The sequence below is a fragment of the Phocoena phocoena genome, chromosome 19 (genome assembly GCF_963924675.1).
Source record: "Phocoena phocoena chromosome 19, mPhoPho1.1, whole genome shotgun sequence".
Classification (NCBI taxonomy): Eukaryota; Metazoa; Chordata; class Mammalia; order Artiodactyla; family Phocoenidae; genus Phocoena; species Phocoena phocoena.
Window position 1 is genome coordinate 58,386,435 of NC_089237.1, and position 13,975 is coordinate 58,400,409.

At 62.5% G+C, this 13,975-nt stretch overlaps 1 protein-coding gene across 1 annotated transcript; it reads left to right on the forward strand.

The window, feature by feature from the left end:
• Positions 1-3,187: 3,187 nt before the first annotated feature.
• B9D1 (B9 domain containing 1) lies at positions 3,188-12,778 on the forward strand. Its single transcript, XM_065897243.1, has 7 exons — positions 3,188-3,263; positions 4,715-4,783; positions 6,159-6,270; positions 9,695-9,791; positions 10,615-10,677; positions 12,357-12,424; positions 12,636-12,778. The coding sequence occupies exons 1-7, from the start codon at positions 3,201-3,203 to the stop codon at positions 12,776-12,778; spliced, it is 615 nt and encodes a 204-aa protein (XP_065753315.1). The 5' UTR covers positions 3,188-3,200.
• Positions 12,779-13,975: the final 1,197 nt, after the last annotated feature.

Below are 13,975 nucleotides of genomic sequence, written 5' to 3' on the forward strand. Positions count from 1 at the left end.
ACCCCTCGAGGGCCGGGAGTCCAGGCTCTCCTAAGACTGGCAGTCCAGACTTGGGTTCAAGTAACGGGCAGCTGTGCAGGGCAGAGATGGTGGCAGGTGGCAGGGGGCCTGCGCGAGGGTGGAACCAAGCTAACAGGGCAGCGTGCTAGGAGCCCAGCTGCCTTAGTCAGTAGCCAGCCAACCCTGTCTCAAGAGAAATGCAAACAGAGCTGGGCACACACCTATGAGTTTCTGGGCAGGAAAAGGGAGGAAACCTCCCCTGGGGCAGATTGGGATCAAGGGATCGAGGGCTGGGGGAGAGGAGATCACAATCAGTGGGGGACAGAGAGCAGACGCTGGGACCCAGAGCTCAGCTGTGACGCCTCATTCCCCAGGGTGCAGGGCCCAGGCCGGCAAACGCCCACCACAGGGAGGGCCCAGCCACGTGACCTTGGCAGGCCGGCATCTTTCTGGACAGCCGGTACCTCTGTGAGGGGGCCCTCATCTCCCAGGAGTGGGTACTCACAGGTGCCAACTGCTTTGGCAGGTGGATGCAGCGGCCAGGGAGGGTGATGGAGAGGGGCCCCAGGAGGGGGCGCCCAGCCTCTTCACCGCCTCCCCCCCCCCCCCCATCCACAGCTGCCCCAGTCCCACTTCAGCGTGACCTTGGGCCCAGACTGACTGGCGCTTGACACTTGTGAGAGCACGTCCAGCGTGGAGGAGCTGCTCCTGTCCCCAGGAGGGCCTGGGGGCCTGGTCCTGGCCCGGCTGGCAAGGCCACCACCTCTCAGCAGTGCTGTTCATCCTGTCCCTCTGGCTACCCGGTCCTGGCGTTTTTTCCAGGGGCAGCCCTGTTGGGCACAGGGGTTTGAGCCTGTCTTCGCTAAGGACGGGAGCAGACGCCTGAGATGGCTGAGGGTGGGCCGGGCAGACAGCTGGGATGGAGTTGGGGCCTGCACAGCCGGAAATGCCCAGAGTCCCTGAGCCCCGAGCACAGCCCAGCTCTGGCCTGCTGCTGGCTGGCACGTGGACACGGGCCTCGGGGCAGAGGGTGGCACTGGCGCCTGCTACGCCCGGGTCAGTTTCCAGACCCACCCAGCCTGGAGGGCAGCCCTGGGCCCTCTCCTCGCCCCCTCCCTTGGGCCGCAGTGTGTCCCCAGTTTCAGTGGGTATGGCCCTGGGGAGACTGTGAGAGTCCAACGGATGACACGACAGAGCTGCGCTGAGAGGGACTTGGGGGTCCACTAAGAGAGGACGGGGAGAACTGGATGCCCAGGAGGGCAGGAAGTTTTGTGGCTGGACTGGTGCCAACCTGCTGACGGTCCCCGCCCCCCCCCCCCCCCCCCCCCCGCAGACCTCTATATCCCGCCCCCGGAGCTGTGCGGCATCCCTCTGAGCCTGCTGCGCGCCAGCACCAGCCCAGACGCCTTCCGCCTCCAGTCTGACTGTCCTGACCCAGAGGCCAGCCTGCCCAAGGGCGCCCAGTGGGCCAGACCCCACGCCAGCCCACCCCACCTAGTGGTGCGGGTTCCAGCCTGGCCCTGCACAGGCCCCGAGAGGTGCCCCACCCGTTCCCACAGTCCCTCCTAAGGCCACTAGGCCTGGTCACCTCTCACACTCCCGGGGGGCCACTGAGCCGCACCCTGATGGCCATCCCAGAGAACCCGCCCCCTGGGGAGACTCCCCCTTTAGGTTCTGTGTGGACGTGGGGCAGCCTTGGACATGGCCAGGTCTGCGGTTACAGGGAGCCCCTGGATATTTGATAATAGCAAGCATTTTGTTGAAAACTGTTCTTTGTGTAATACTGAGCCACAAGGAGGAAAGAGCTGGGCGAGAGTGGTAGCATCTGAAGACGCACTGTACCTGGGAGGGTGTGGGGGGGGGGGGACGGGATATGGCCAAGGCCTGGGGGAGGCCAACTCCCACCTGAGCCCCCGGCCCACCCACGCGGCCTCAGCCTCTCTTGTCAGAGGTGTGAACACTGGCTGCCCAAGTCCCCTCCCCTGTCAAGTATCTTTGCTCACCTGAGGCGGGTGGGGGGATGGTCGGTGGGCCCAGGCTGGCTGTGACCCCTCCTTCCCTCTCCCGCACAGGTGTCTCGTGGGACCCCCCTGATCTGCTCCCAAGCTGGCAGCTGGTTGCTGGGTGCGCAGCCTCCTTGAAGTCTTCCCACCTGTCCACCCCTTCATTTTCTGGATCCGGGGTAAGGTCTCCAATGCCACCTTTGGCACCCCAGCCAAGAGGCACCCTTGGCGCTGGGCCAGGACCAGGCAATGAAGCAGTGAGGGTCGCGAGCCCGCGGAGTCCTGGGTTTGAATCCCGGCTCAGCTCCTTACCAGCTGCTGTGACTGTGTCCCAGTCACCTCGCCTCTGAATCTGCTTCCTCTTTTGTGCAACAGAGACGTACTCAATTATTCATCCACTCCACAGGCTGCCACCAGTGCTCACTTGTGCCAGGCAACCGGGACACGGGGTGGGCGCGGCCCCTGTGCTCACGGCGTCTGTGGGTCGGGAGAGGCGAGCATTGGCCGGAGCTGTGACAGTAATAAATGTTCAAATGCGAACCGTGCTCTGAGCTAAGAGCAGGCGACGACCCGCTCCGGCGGCCAGGCAGTGACGTCCTGAGGCCAGTGTCCTGGCGGGGCCGCGCTCGGGCTCACCCCTCAGCGACTGGGGGTGCTCGGGGCGGCCGGGGGCGGCCCCTCCGCAGCCTGTTTCCCGCCCCACGCGAGGAGCGCCGGCGCGGGTTTAAGGATTCTCCAGGTCCCTCCAGGTTTGTCTAATAAACTTTTGGGAGGCGAGGGTCTCAGAAGGCCCGAGGGAGCATCCGTTGACCCCACGCAGGCAGCTGCTGGTCCCCACGCGGACTCTCAGAACCGGGGCCGGACCCCGACTGTCGGGGGCCTCGCTCTTGAGCCCCACGCGCGGTGGTCGTCGCCTCCGGCTCAAGACCTCCCACGGCCTGGCGGGGCCGGGGTCTGAGTGGACACACACTTCCCGTGGGGGTAACGTGAACCAGGGATGTGCTGCGTCCCGCACCAACAGGACACAATATAGCCGCGGATTTCGCGCCGACGGTCCCGCGAAGCCCGCCTCCCGCCGCGCCGCCGCACGCATGCGCTCGCTTTTCCGAAGATCCCGCTTCCCAGAAACTTGTCCCGCGCGCCACGCCGTCCGTCTCCAGGCAACCCGGCTCCTCCTAGCAACCGCGCAGCCCTGCTATGGCGGCCGCGGGTCCCAGCGTCTTCCTGCTCATGGTCAACGGGCAGGTGGAGAGCGCCCAGGTGAGCGGCCGTGGACCCCGCGGGGCCGCACCCGTCCCCCCAGGGCCGAGCCTCGCCGGAGGGAGCCAGCGTGTGAGAGGCTTGGTGCGAGGTCGCGCGAACCCTCCGCCCCATGTGCGGTGTGGAAACAGGCCTGGGGGGTTGAGCGAGGCCGAGGCCACAGTCGGCCGAGCCCGCGTGGAGTCACGGGCGGGGGCCTCCACCCCACGCGACCCGCGCGGGTCCGTGCGCAGCGAGGCCCCGCGCCCTCGACTCTCAGGCCCTCGGGCGCGGGTTGGAAGGGAGGTCATCTGCTTGATCTGATGCAGCGATGGTGGCGGCTGCCCCGGTGCGGTGGGGGGGGGGGGGGGGGGGGGGCGGTGTCTGTTGGACGGAAGGGGACGCTACCCTCCAGTCCCCAGCACGTCCTACGAACCGTTTGTCATTTCTGTGTGTAAGACATAGCATATGCCAGCCTCCATGCCCAGCCCCGCTCGGTCAATCCTCACAGCAACCTGTGAAGTAGGTATTACTGGCACCCTCATTTTACAGATGGGAAAACTTGCCCAAAAGCAGTGGCAGAACTGGAATTTGAAACCTGGTCTGATGTCAGAGCTTTGCTGGACTTGCCCTTCCAGGCTGTTATGAGTATATTGTGAGGACTAACTGAGATGGTTTAGGTAAAGCTCTGCTGGGGCCTCTTAGCGGGCATCTCCCGCCTTCCTGTTTCATCAGGGACGCTGCCCCAGTCTCCCACTCTGTCCACCTCCCCCTTGACCCAGTGCCCAAGATCCGCTTCCCCTCTTCTGCTCTGTCCCATCAGGGGCCTCAGCTGGGCTGGGTCACATGTGTCTGTGCTCTCAGCAGCCACCTCATCCCCACTTTTCCTCCCCCTCTGCTCGGGCCCCTCCTCTAGCAGGCCAAGCATATGTTGCTCTGTGTGTCCTAATAGCACCCTGCCTTCGCAGACCTTTCACTGCATCATTTCCTTAGAGCTGCCCCTGTGCCAGGTGCTGGGGACACAGAAAGCTCGCACACCTGTCCCTTGTTCACAGTCTAATGGGGTTGAGAGAAATAAACAGTCAGTGCTGTGATGGAGGGAAGCACCAGGGGCTGCGGGAGCTAGGAAGTGGCCCCCCAGGACGGCCCGGAATTTAGGGCAGGCTCCCTGAAGGATCAGTTTTGAAGGGTGAGCAGGAAAACTCCAGGTGAAGGAATGGGAAGGGTATGTCATACAGAAGGCAGAGCCTGAGCAAAGGCCCAGGGGCAGTAGCGGCCCTGGACTCGCCCACATCTTGGGCCCCAGACCCTCCGCTGAGCGCCACGTCCGCACCCCCTGCTGTCTCTTAGCCCCCGCCCCCCCTCACCAGGTGCCTCACGATCGGAGTTACTGGTGGCCGCACCTGCCTGGCCAGCAGTCGGTCTCAGCGTGAGTCCCCGTGAGCAGAAGCTGTGTATGCTTATCTCCACAGTTTCCTGAGTATGATGACCTCTACTGCAAGTACTGTTTCGTGTATGGCCAGGACTGGGCCCCCACGGCGGTAAGCTGGGCCCTTTGGCCTCCCAGACTCACGGCCTTCGTGACTGGGGGGGTCTCTGAAGGCTCCATCACTCCCGTTACCCTCCCAGTTCAGAACCAGTTGAGAGGTGGACGCTGAGTTCAGGGGGGACCCGAGAATGCAGCGCTGCGGTGCTCCCTGACCCACCCCCGAGGCCGTGCTCGCTCGCGCGCCCTGTCCTGGGAGCTGGCGCGTGGCAGCAAGTAGGGATGTTTGGGCAGCGCGGGTGGGCAGACCCCAGAGAGCCGGCCTGGAGGCGGCCGAGCTGCAGACACTGGGCTGGTCCTTTCACTGCACTGCCGGTCTCCTCAGCCTGTGGGGAGACTCTGGAACCCTCCTTCCAAGAGTCCCCGAGGAATGGTCTCCACCAGGAGAGGGACGCTGGCGCCTCTTCAGCCCGCACCACGTTACTGCCTGCGCGGCGCTGGGGCGACCCTCACAGCCGCTCGGAGCCTGGTCCCTCCTCTGTGCAGCTGCGACCATGGCGCTTGTCCTCCAGGCACCCGCTAAGCGACAGCTGCCGAGCCTCGTGGTGATGGGGACGCAGTGGTGAACAGAGCCAGTGAAGCCCCGGTCTTGCTGGGTGCACTTCTTGAGGGGGAGACTAGACACGGGGCAGTAAACACTCCAGGCCGTTGGCTGGTGACACGCTGGGGGAAAGCAGAGGCAAGAAAGGGAGGGATGAGAGGCCAGAAAAGCCCTCGTGGAGACGGTAGCCGAGCACAGAGCTGAAGGAGGCGAGGGGACAAGCCGCGTGGAGGGCTGTGGAAAGAACTAGGCAGGCAGAAGGTGTGGAGTGTGCAAAGGCCCTGAGGCGGGGGGGTGTGCCTGGCATGTTTGACCTGGGAGGTGGGGGGCCCGTGAAATGGGGACAGAGAAGGGACCACATCACAGCCAGCCGAGCCACTGGTGACTTGACAGAAACACTTTGGTAGAGTGGGGGCCAGAGGTCAGATTGGGGTGGGTTCAGGGATGCAAAGTGTGTCTGGTGAGTGTCGACATGTCTTTTAAGAAGCTTGGCTGGGAACAAAGGGGTGGGGGGGCGTAGGGCCAAGGGGCGTTGCTTTGTAACCAAGAAAGTGACACGCACACATGTGCCGATGGTGACGGGAGAGAGCAACACCGTCCCCTCAGTGAGGCTGAGGTGCAGGTGGAGCTCGGGCACCGGGGGAGGGCTGGGGCCTCGAGGTTCCAGGCCCTCATGGATGAAAACCCTCAAAGACCTGGGAGCCCCTCCATTACGTCTCAGGTCCCTTCGTTTGGCAGAAGATGGTGAAGGAAACAGCTCTCCCAGCTGCTGCCCAGGGAGGGGAGGGGCGTGGAACTGGGACACTGGCCGTCACTGTCGTCCTCGCAGGGGCTGGAGGAGGGCATCTCACAGATCACATCCAAGAGCCAGGATGCGCGGCGCGCGCTGGTGTGGAACTTCCCCATCGATGTCACCTTTAAGAGCACCAACCCCTACGGCTGTGAGTCCACGGGCCTCGTCCTGCCCCCGTGTCCACACATGGACCTTCCCTGCCCGTCCCCTGGGCCCTCGACCAGCCTTGTCACGTGCTCTCAGCTTCCTGGCAGTTTCCCTCTCCTCCCTACCCGCTTCCTGCTCATCTGTGTGCACTTGACCTTCCTGAGGTTCTGACGGAGCCGGTGAGGCCCAGCCTGTAAAGGGCAGAGCCCGGCTCAGCAGTCTGGCCAGGAGGCCTGCCCTGACAGCTCTCCCCTGTCCGTCACAGCTGTGCTTCTGCCAGACCCGAGCGCCCTGCTCCTCCTGCAAGTCCCTGCCCTTCTCTCTGCCCGGGGGACCTGGCCCTCATCCTACCACTGACCTTCCCAAAGCCCTCCTCGCCTGCAGTGTTTGCTTTCCGCCTTACCTGGCAGTTACCAGTCACTCTCACTTAATAAGCGCCAACCGTGTGCAAAGCCTGGGGTTCGCTCCACAGGGGCCGTGAATACTCTCCCTATGTGGGCTTGGCCAGGCTTTGTAACCCTATCTGGTAGGTAGAGTCTTCTCCACTTCTAGGAAACTGAGACTCAAAAAAGTGACATCATTTGCCTTCAGCTTTACCTTGAGTAGCTGAGCATGGATTTGATTTCAGGTCCATCTGATTTCACGGTCCAGGCCTTATGCTGTGTGTGGCGGGGGCTCAGGCTTACCAGGCACAGAGGGTCTGGAGCAGAGACTGCCATCCTGTTGTCATCATCCATGAGAAACTTCCATAGGCTTCCTGGAACAGGGCACTAGATAAAGGACCAATCTCCTCCTGCTGAGGACGGCTAGGAAAGGTGAATAAAATATTAAAAAGCAAAACCAGGAAACAAACTACTTGAAGGCATCAGACAGGTAGCAAAGTCGTGGCGCTTTAGGAGGCCAAGACCCAGGAAAAAAGGAGAGCTCCAGAGACACCCCCAGCCACAGCTCCCCTGGGAGTATTTGCTGATTCCAGCAGAGGTGATCGAGATGCTGACCGAGACTTTTGTCGGCCGCTCTGGGCTGGGGACCCAGGAGCCAGGAAGATCCTGCCACCTCAGTGCTCTGAGAGAACAGCCCGCCCTGGCCTGCGGCCCGGCTGCCCTCATCCCCACCCTGGACGTGGTGCCAGACATCCACAAACTGCGCCTAACAGGACACCAGGAGGGTGACCTATCGTGAGCAAGGAGGGTTTAATCCAGAAATAAGAAGTTCGTGCAACATCTAAAGTCAACCAGTGAGACTCACTACGTTAAAAAGAAAGTCGCCATCATCCCCATCGATGAAGAAGATGTGATAAAATTCAACATGCATTCATGACAAACCTGTGGCCAACCAGGAGTAGAGGGAAACTTCCTTAATCTGATAAAGGCTACCCACAAAACTTAGAGCAGACATCACTTATTTAGTGAGATGTTGAAAGATCTCTGTCAGGTCAGGATGCTTGTCATGACCACCACCATTGTACAATTCAAAGGTATAAGAATTAGAATCATGTCACCTGTCATTATTCACAGGTGACATGATTATGTAGCATTTCCAAAATAACCTACAGTAAATTATTAATAAGGGGGCATGACTGCCAAATATAAGATCAGTATATAAAAATCAGCTGGCGGGCTTCCCTGGTGGTGCAGTGGTTAAGAATCCGCCTGCCAACGCGGGGGACACAGGTTCAATCCCCGGTCCGAGAAGATCCCACGTGCTGCGAAGCAGCTAAGCCCATGCACCACTACTACTGAGCGTGCGCTCTAGAGCCGGCGAGCCACAACGACTGAGGCCATGTGCTGCAACTACTGAAGCCCGCACGCCTAGAGCCCGAGCTCTGCAACAAGAGAAGCCCGCGTGCAACAACGAAGACCCGACGCAGCCAAAAATAAATAAGTAAATAAATTTATTTTAAAAATCAGTTGCTTTCTGTATAAAAATAGAATGTGTTTTCTATTCTGTATAAAAAGTAGAAATTGATATTTTAAAAATAAATTCTTTCCAGTAATATCAAACACAACCTGTCCTACCAGCTATCAAGCTGTGACTGTAAAGCACAATCACGAGAGCAGTTGTGGCACCAGGACAGATCTGTAGGGAGCCCAGGGCAGAACTGAACATGTGTAGCTGATGCACGACAAAGGGCAGAGCAGGAGGGGAAGGGGGTCTTGAGAAGTGGTCCTGGGGCAGTTGGATACAAGCAGGAAGAAAAGTGCAGCCTGATCCCTGCTTTGTATCAGGCACACAAAGTCCATCCCAGGTGGATACACGCACGGAAATGTGAAGAGCATGACGATACGGCTTCAGGAAGATTCCACGCAGTCAGGCGGGAACCGCGGCACCAGGATGAGGACTCCTCACAGGAGCAGATCCGCGGGTTCCACTGTTACATTTAGGGCTTCTAGTGACCCAAAGACATCATTACGGGTGAAAAGAGACCATCCAGTTGTAAACTGGGCAAGAGGCTCGAGCAAGGCACCACCCAAAAAAGGACATCCGAGTGACCAAGAAACAGGACGAGGTCTCAACTTCATTTTAGGAAGAACAGTTACAATTAGGAAAATGCAAATTAAAGCCAAAGTGAGCGGCCATGATTCAGGACCAGAACAGCCCAGTTAGGAAGCGTGAGGACACCAAGCTCTGGTGCGGTGCCCCCAGGGAAGCAGCTCGAGTGAATGCGCAGCCTGGGCAGACGCGGGTGTGCGTGTGACGAGAGGTCGTGCTGTCCCAAGAAGGAGACACAGCCCGGGCGTCCATGGCCGCCAGACAGGACCGAGTTCTCCTGCCCTGGAGACGTGACTCGGTTTGGATGTGTCTCATAAACACTGAATCCAAGAAGCTGGATGCAGGAATCTACGTACCATACGATTCCACTCATACAAAGTTCACAACATGGGCAGAACCAAAGGACCACGTGTGGGATGCATTCTTTGGCGGTGAAACCTTACGGAAAAGGAGTGATGACCTTTGAGGCGGTGACGGGGAGGGAACAGACGTCCCCCAGCACCGGGGAGCACTTCCTCTGCGTCAGGCCCGAGCCTGGGCGTCTGGAGGACGAGGAAACGGGCTGTCCGGTGGCCGCGGGTCCAAGCTGGGCAGGCCGGCCGGCTCTGGGCCTCCCCGCCTCCTGAGGATGTACCCCAATGGAGCTGCCAACAGGGAGCAGTGGGAACTGGCAGCGCTCGAGAGGAAGGGGGTGCGGGGCCGCCCTGAGCCACACGCAGACACCCCCGGGAGCAGCCCCCCGCCCCCACCCCCACCCCGTCACAGCCGGGTCCCTGTGCACTCCCTGGTCCTGTCCAGCGGCAGGACCGGGGCGGCACGGGGCCCAGCCTGCAGGCGCACACCTGGGGGCTCCCGGGTCCGCCGCCCTGCTCTCCCCCCTGCGCCTCCCCTAGGCTTGCCCGCAGGCTGACCCCTGCCTTGTCGTTCGCAAGGGCCGCAGGTCGTGCTTAGCGTGTACGGGCCGGACGTGTTCGGGAACGACGTGGTCCGAGGCTACGGGGCGGTGCACGTGCCCTTCTCACCCGGACGGTAGGTCCTTCTTCCGACCTGGTCCCACGCCGGGCCACGCTGGCTCGGGACCCGGGCACCCTCCGCGAGGCTCTCCCCGGGGCATGCTTCACCTTGAGGCGGGGAGTGCGAGGGGTCCCTGGCGTGGGGGCGTGGCCCACACCTGGGAGCGGGTGTCCTGGGGCATCGAGAGGGGCGGGTCCAGCCAGAGTTCCGGGGCAGCTGGGGTCGGAGTTCAGACACTCATTCCCTGGCTGCTGGCCTGAGGACACACGTGTCAGACACGTGTGACCACGGGACCTGCCCTCGGCAGGGCCCCCCCCCCCCCCGAGTAGTGGGCACAGATGGAGAGACGCAGGTCTCTCTTGTCAAGCATGGTGACAGGGTATAGGCACCGTGTTCCAGGCGCGGGGTGGGTGGCCAGGGTCAGGCGACCCTAAGGGGTGAGGATTCCATCAGAGCAGGTGGAGGGAGGAGGCCCAGCAGGCGAACCTGAGGGGTGTTGAGATGGGAAGTGCAGGGTGCGAGGGGAAGGGGGACGGGGGACGGGTGACCACAGCCGGGTGCGGTCCAGGGGACTGTCAGGGGCTTCCTGGAGGATGGCAGCGCGCTGGGATATTTGGAGAAGGACAAGGGCCCTGTGAGGGGCACAGTTGAGCCAGGGTTGGTTTGTAGCCCTCAGCATCCTCCCAACCCTTCAAAAGAAACAAGGCTCTCAGAGGACTCAGCCCTGGGGGCGGGGCTCCGGCTCCGACTTGGCACTGCCGCCCCTCGCTGGAGGCTCAGAAGGCTCCGCCACTTTTCCATGACTCAGCACAGCTGTCTGTGAAAACATTTGTTTCAGGCACAAAAAGACCATCCCCATGTTTGTCCCAGAATCTGTGTCTAAACTGCAAAAGTTTACCAGGTGAGTCTCCTGCACATCCATCCCCCCAGCCACTCCTGGCCTCAGTGGTCGGGTGGAGGGCTGTCACGTCCCCCGCTGCCATGTCGTGCTGGACGGCTTCACACAAGGGCCCTCTGCCAGGAGGTGACAGCTGAGCAGGGACTAGAGCAGAGGGCGGGGCCGGCGGGGCTCGGGGTGCAGGGAGCAGCTCGGTCTCGAGGAGGTGGTGACCTTGGTGGGGCAGCCGGTGGGGCCCGCACACGGGCCTGCAGGGAGACCAAGCCCGAGGCGTCTGGCCCCTTCCCTCATCTGAGTAGGAGCTGGAGGGCTGGCTGGGCCTGGCTGACCTACTCGGGTTGGGTCAGCTCAGCTCCCCTCCCCGGTGGTGGACCAGGCCCAGGGGAACGTGTAGCACCGCCTGGGCCCCCTGGCCGGCACCCTGCTCGGGGGAGGACGCTTCCTGGGCTCTGAGGCGCCTGCTGCCCTTGGGAGCCCTCCAGAAGCCACCGTGATGGGAAGGGCCAGCGTCGGCTGGAGGTGACACCACCACCCGGGTGTCCACACTGCTCCACGCCCCACAGCTCCGAGGGAGGGCTGCGGGCCCCCGTGTGAGGTCTCCCTGGGGGGGGGGGTCCTTGCTGGGAAAGCCCTCACCGCCGGCTGGGCGGCAGCAGGGGGTCGTATCCCGCCCTTCGGAGGGGCTCTTGCCTGGGCTGGGCCGTGTGTGCTTGGGTTACGGAAATGGGGGAAGGCAGCTGGATGGACAGTCGTCCCAGATGAGGGGTCCGTGTTCCAGCAGCCCCTTCTCTCGTCCCCTCTGCTGGGCCTCCACCTCCGGCATCCTTCCTCGGCCTGCTGGCTGCCTGCTTCCCTGCGGCCACTTCCTGTGGCCGCCGCAACCAGTTACCACGGACTTGGTGGCTTAAAACCACAGAAATTAACTTTCTCACAGTGGGACCTAGTCTCTGGGGCCATCACGCAGAGCCTCCAGTCTGCTCTCCACACGGCAGAAAGGGTTCCCTGAGACACCACTGCACGAGCTATTCAGGCACATCTCCGCCTCAAGGCACCCGCAGGGCCCCTGCAGCAGCGTCCAGGCTGGCCCCGGGGCCCTTGGGGGCTGCTTCCCGGGCTGGTCCTCAGTGCAGCCTGGGGGCAGGTGCCGCGTAGCCCTGCTCCTCCGATGGGGAAACCGAGGTGCAGGGAGGGGGCGAGGCTCCCCTCCATGACACCCTGTGCCCCCCTGCCCCCCTCCCCCCTCCCCACCCCCCTGTGCCCCCTCCCGCCCCCCTCCCTGCCCCCACCCCGAGCCCCTCACTGGCTCACTGCGTGTCCGCGGCCTGCTCTGAGGTGCGGAGAACCCTCTGCCTGGGTGGGAGGCTCAGATATCAAGAGGCTAATGCTTTATGGCTGGAGCCCCATGGGGTAGGGGACCAGTATCACGTCCCCATTAAGGTGAGAACACCGGTGCTCAGAAATGGAAGTGACATTCTGGGTCCTGCTCTGTTCAGAGGACAGTGGAGAGCCCAGATCTGGCTCCTCTGCCCACCCCAAGGCTGGTTGTTGGGCTCTGGGTTGGGGCCCTCCTTCCCCAGGAGGATGGGGAATCACACTGTCCCAGGGCCCGACCTTCCCCACCTCGGCTGCTGTCACGTTTCTGGGATTTCTATCTGGGTTCAGGCTGTCTCCTATCTTCCCAGCTGGTTCATGGGACGGCGGCCCGAGTACACAGACCCCAAGGTGGTGGCTCAGGGGGAAGGCCGGGAAGGTAAAACTTGACCCCTCATCCCCCGGGCAGGTGGGACCAGGTGGGCCCCCCGCAATCAGATGGCTGGATGCCAGGGACCCGCCAGCACACAGATGTGGGGGCAGGGCCCAGCCCGGAGGGGTTGCCACGTCCGTCCGTCCCCCGTCCCCACCGCAGCCCCTTCTGCCGGTGAGGGGCGTGGGCCCAGCTAACGCTGCCCTTCTGTCCTCAGTGACCCGCGTCCGCTCCCAGGGCTTCGTCACTCTCCTCTTCAATGTGGTGACCAAGGACATGAGGAAGCTGGGCTATGACACCGGGCCTCCGGACACACAGGGGGTCTCAGGGCCCAGCACGCCCCAGGGCCTCTCCCGGTGAAGGCATCGGCCCCCTGGGACGATCGGCCCCCTGGGACGATCGGCCCAGCGACCCACCTGCCTGACGTGCGTCGGGGGTGGCGGGTGTTTGTGTAATAAAGTGTTACCTTTTCACAGAGCCCAGGCTGGGGCAGCTCCTCTTCCCGCAGCAACTGACCTGGGAGCAGGGCCCCGGGGCTGGCGCGGGCCTTGGTGGGCACAGCCCGGGGTGGAAGCTGCACCAGGACAGAAGCCAGCAGCCGAGCCTGGGCTCCGCTTGATCCCGGGCTCACGCCTGGGCGGCCCTCACACTTCCACACGCTCGTCCCTAAAACCAGCTTGTCCACCAAACAGGCGAGCCGGGCAGAGCCTCCCTTGGATGGAGAGGCCCGTGGCAGCCCAGAGGATGGGCTGCAAGCCTCCCCAAGGTGGGCAGCGCCACGGCGGGAGAGCCCCGCCTGCCCTCGGCCCCCCTGGGCCACCTGACCCCCACTGGCAGCTTCCGGGGAGCCCTCTGGCCAGAACACCGGGCTTGCTCAGGGTTCTCCCCGCAGCAGGATTTGAGGGGAGCCCCGCAGCCCGAAGAGCCCACCTTAGCCACCACCCGCTGCCCGGCTGTCACGGGGACCTGCCTTTGTCCCAGTTCCCCCATAAACTCAGGGCCCCCAGCTCACTGCGCGCTCTGGAACCGTCCGCCAATCCCCAGCATCCTGACCCTCTTTACGTGGAACCTTCCCTCCCCGCTCTGGCCCCGCTGCTCCGCAGAAGCATCTCCTGTGTCCCCGTCCCAGCTCCCTCGACGCCCCGGCTGTCAGACCACACCGCGTCCACCACAGACTCCACCACCTGTCTGCTCGTCCAGTGGCCCCGGCACGTCACCAACCACACGGACAGCCCTTCCCGAGACGTAGCCTCTTCCTCAGCCCCTCCCTCTCCCTTGTAATGAATGATCTTGGCCTGTGCCCCCGGCAGCCCCCAGCCCTCTCCTTTCCCTACGCTCAGGCTCACACAGGCCCTGAGACCGGGTCGGTGGCCTTGTGAACCGCAGGCCAAGCTGGATTCCAGGCAGGAACCAGCTCCCAAGCGCGCCTCTCCCGATGCCTCCGGATTGATAAGGGTGGGGGCGGGGGAAGGACACAGCCAGAAACCACGTCGTGATACAAATGATAAATTATATTTATACAGTAAATAAGTATCAACAGTCAACACAAGTTCCAAA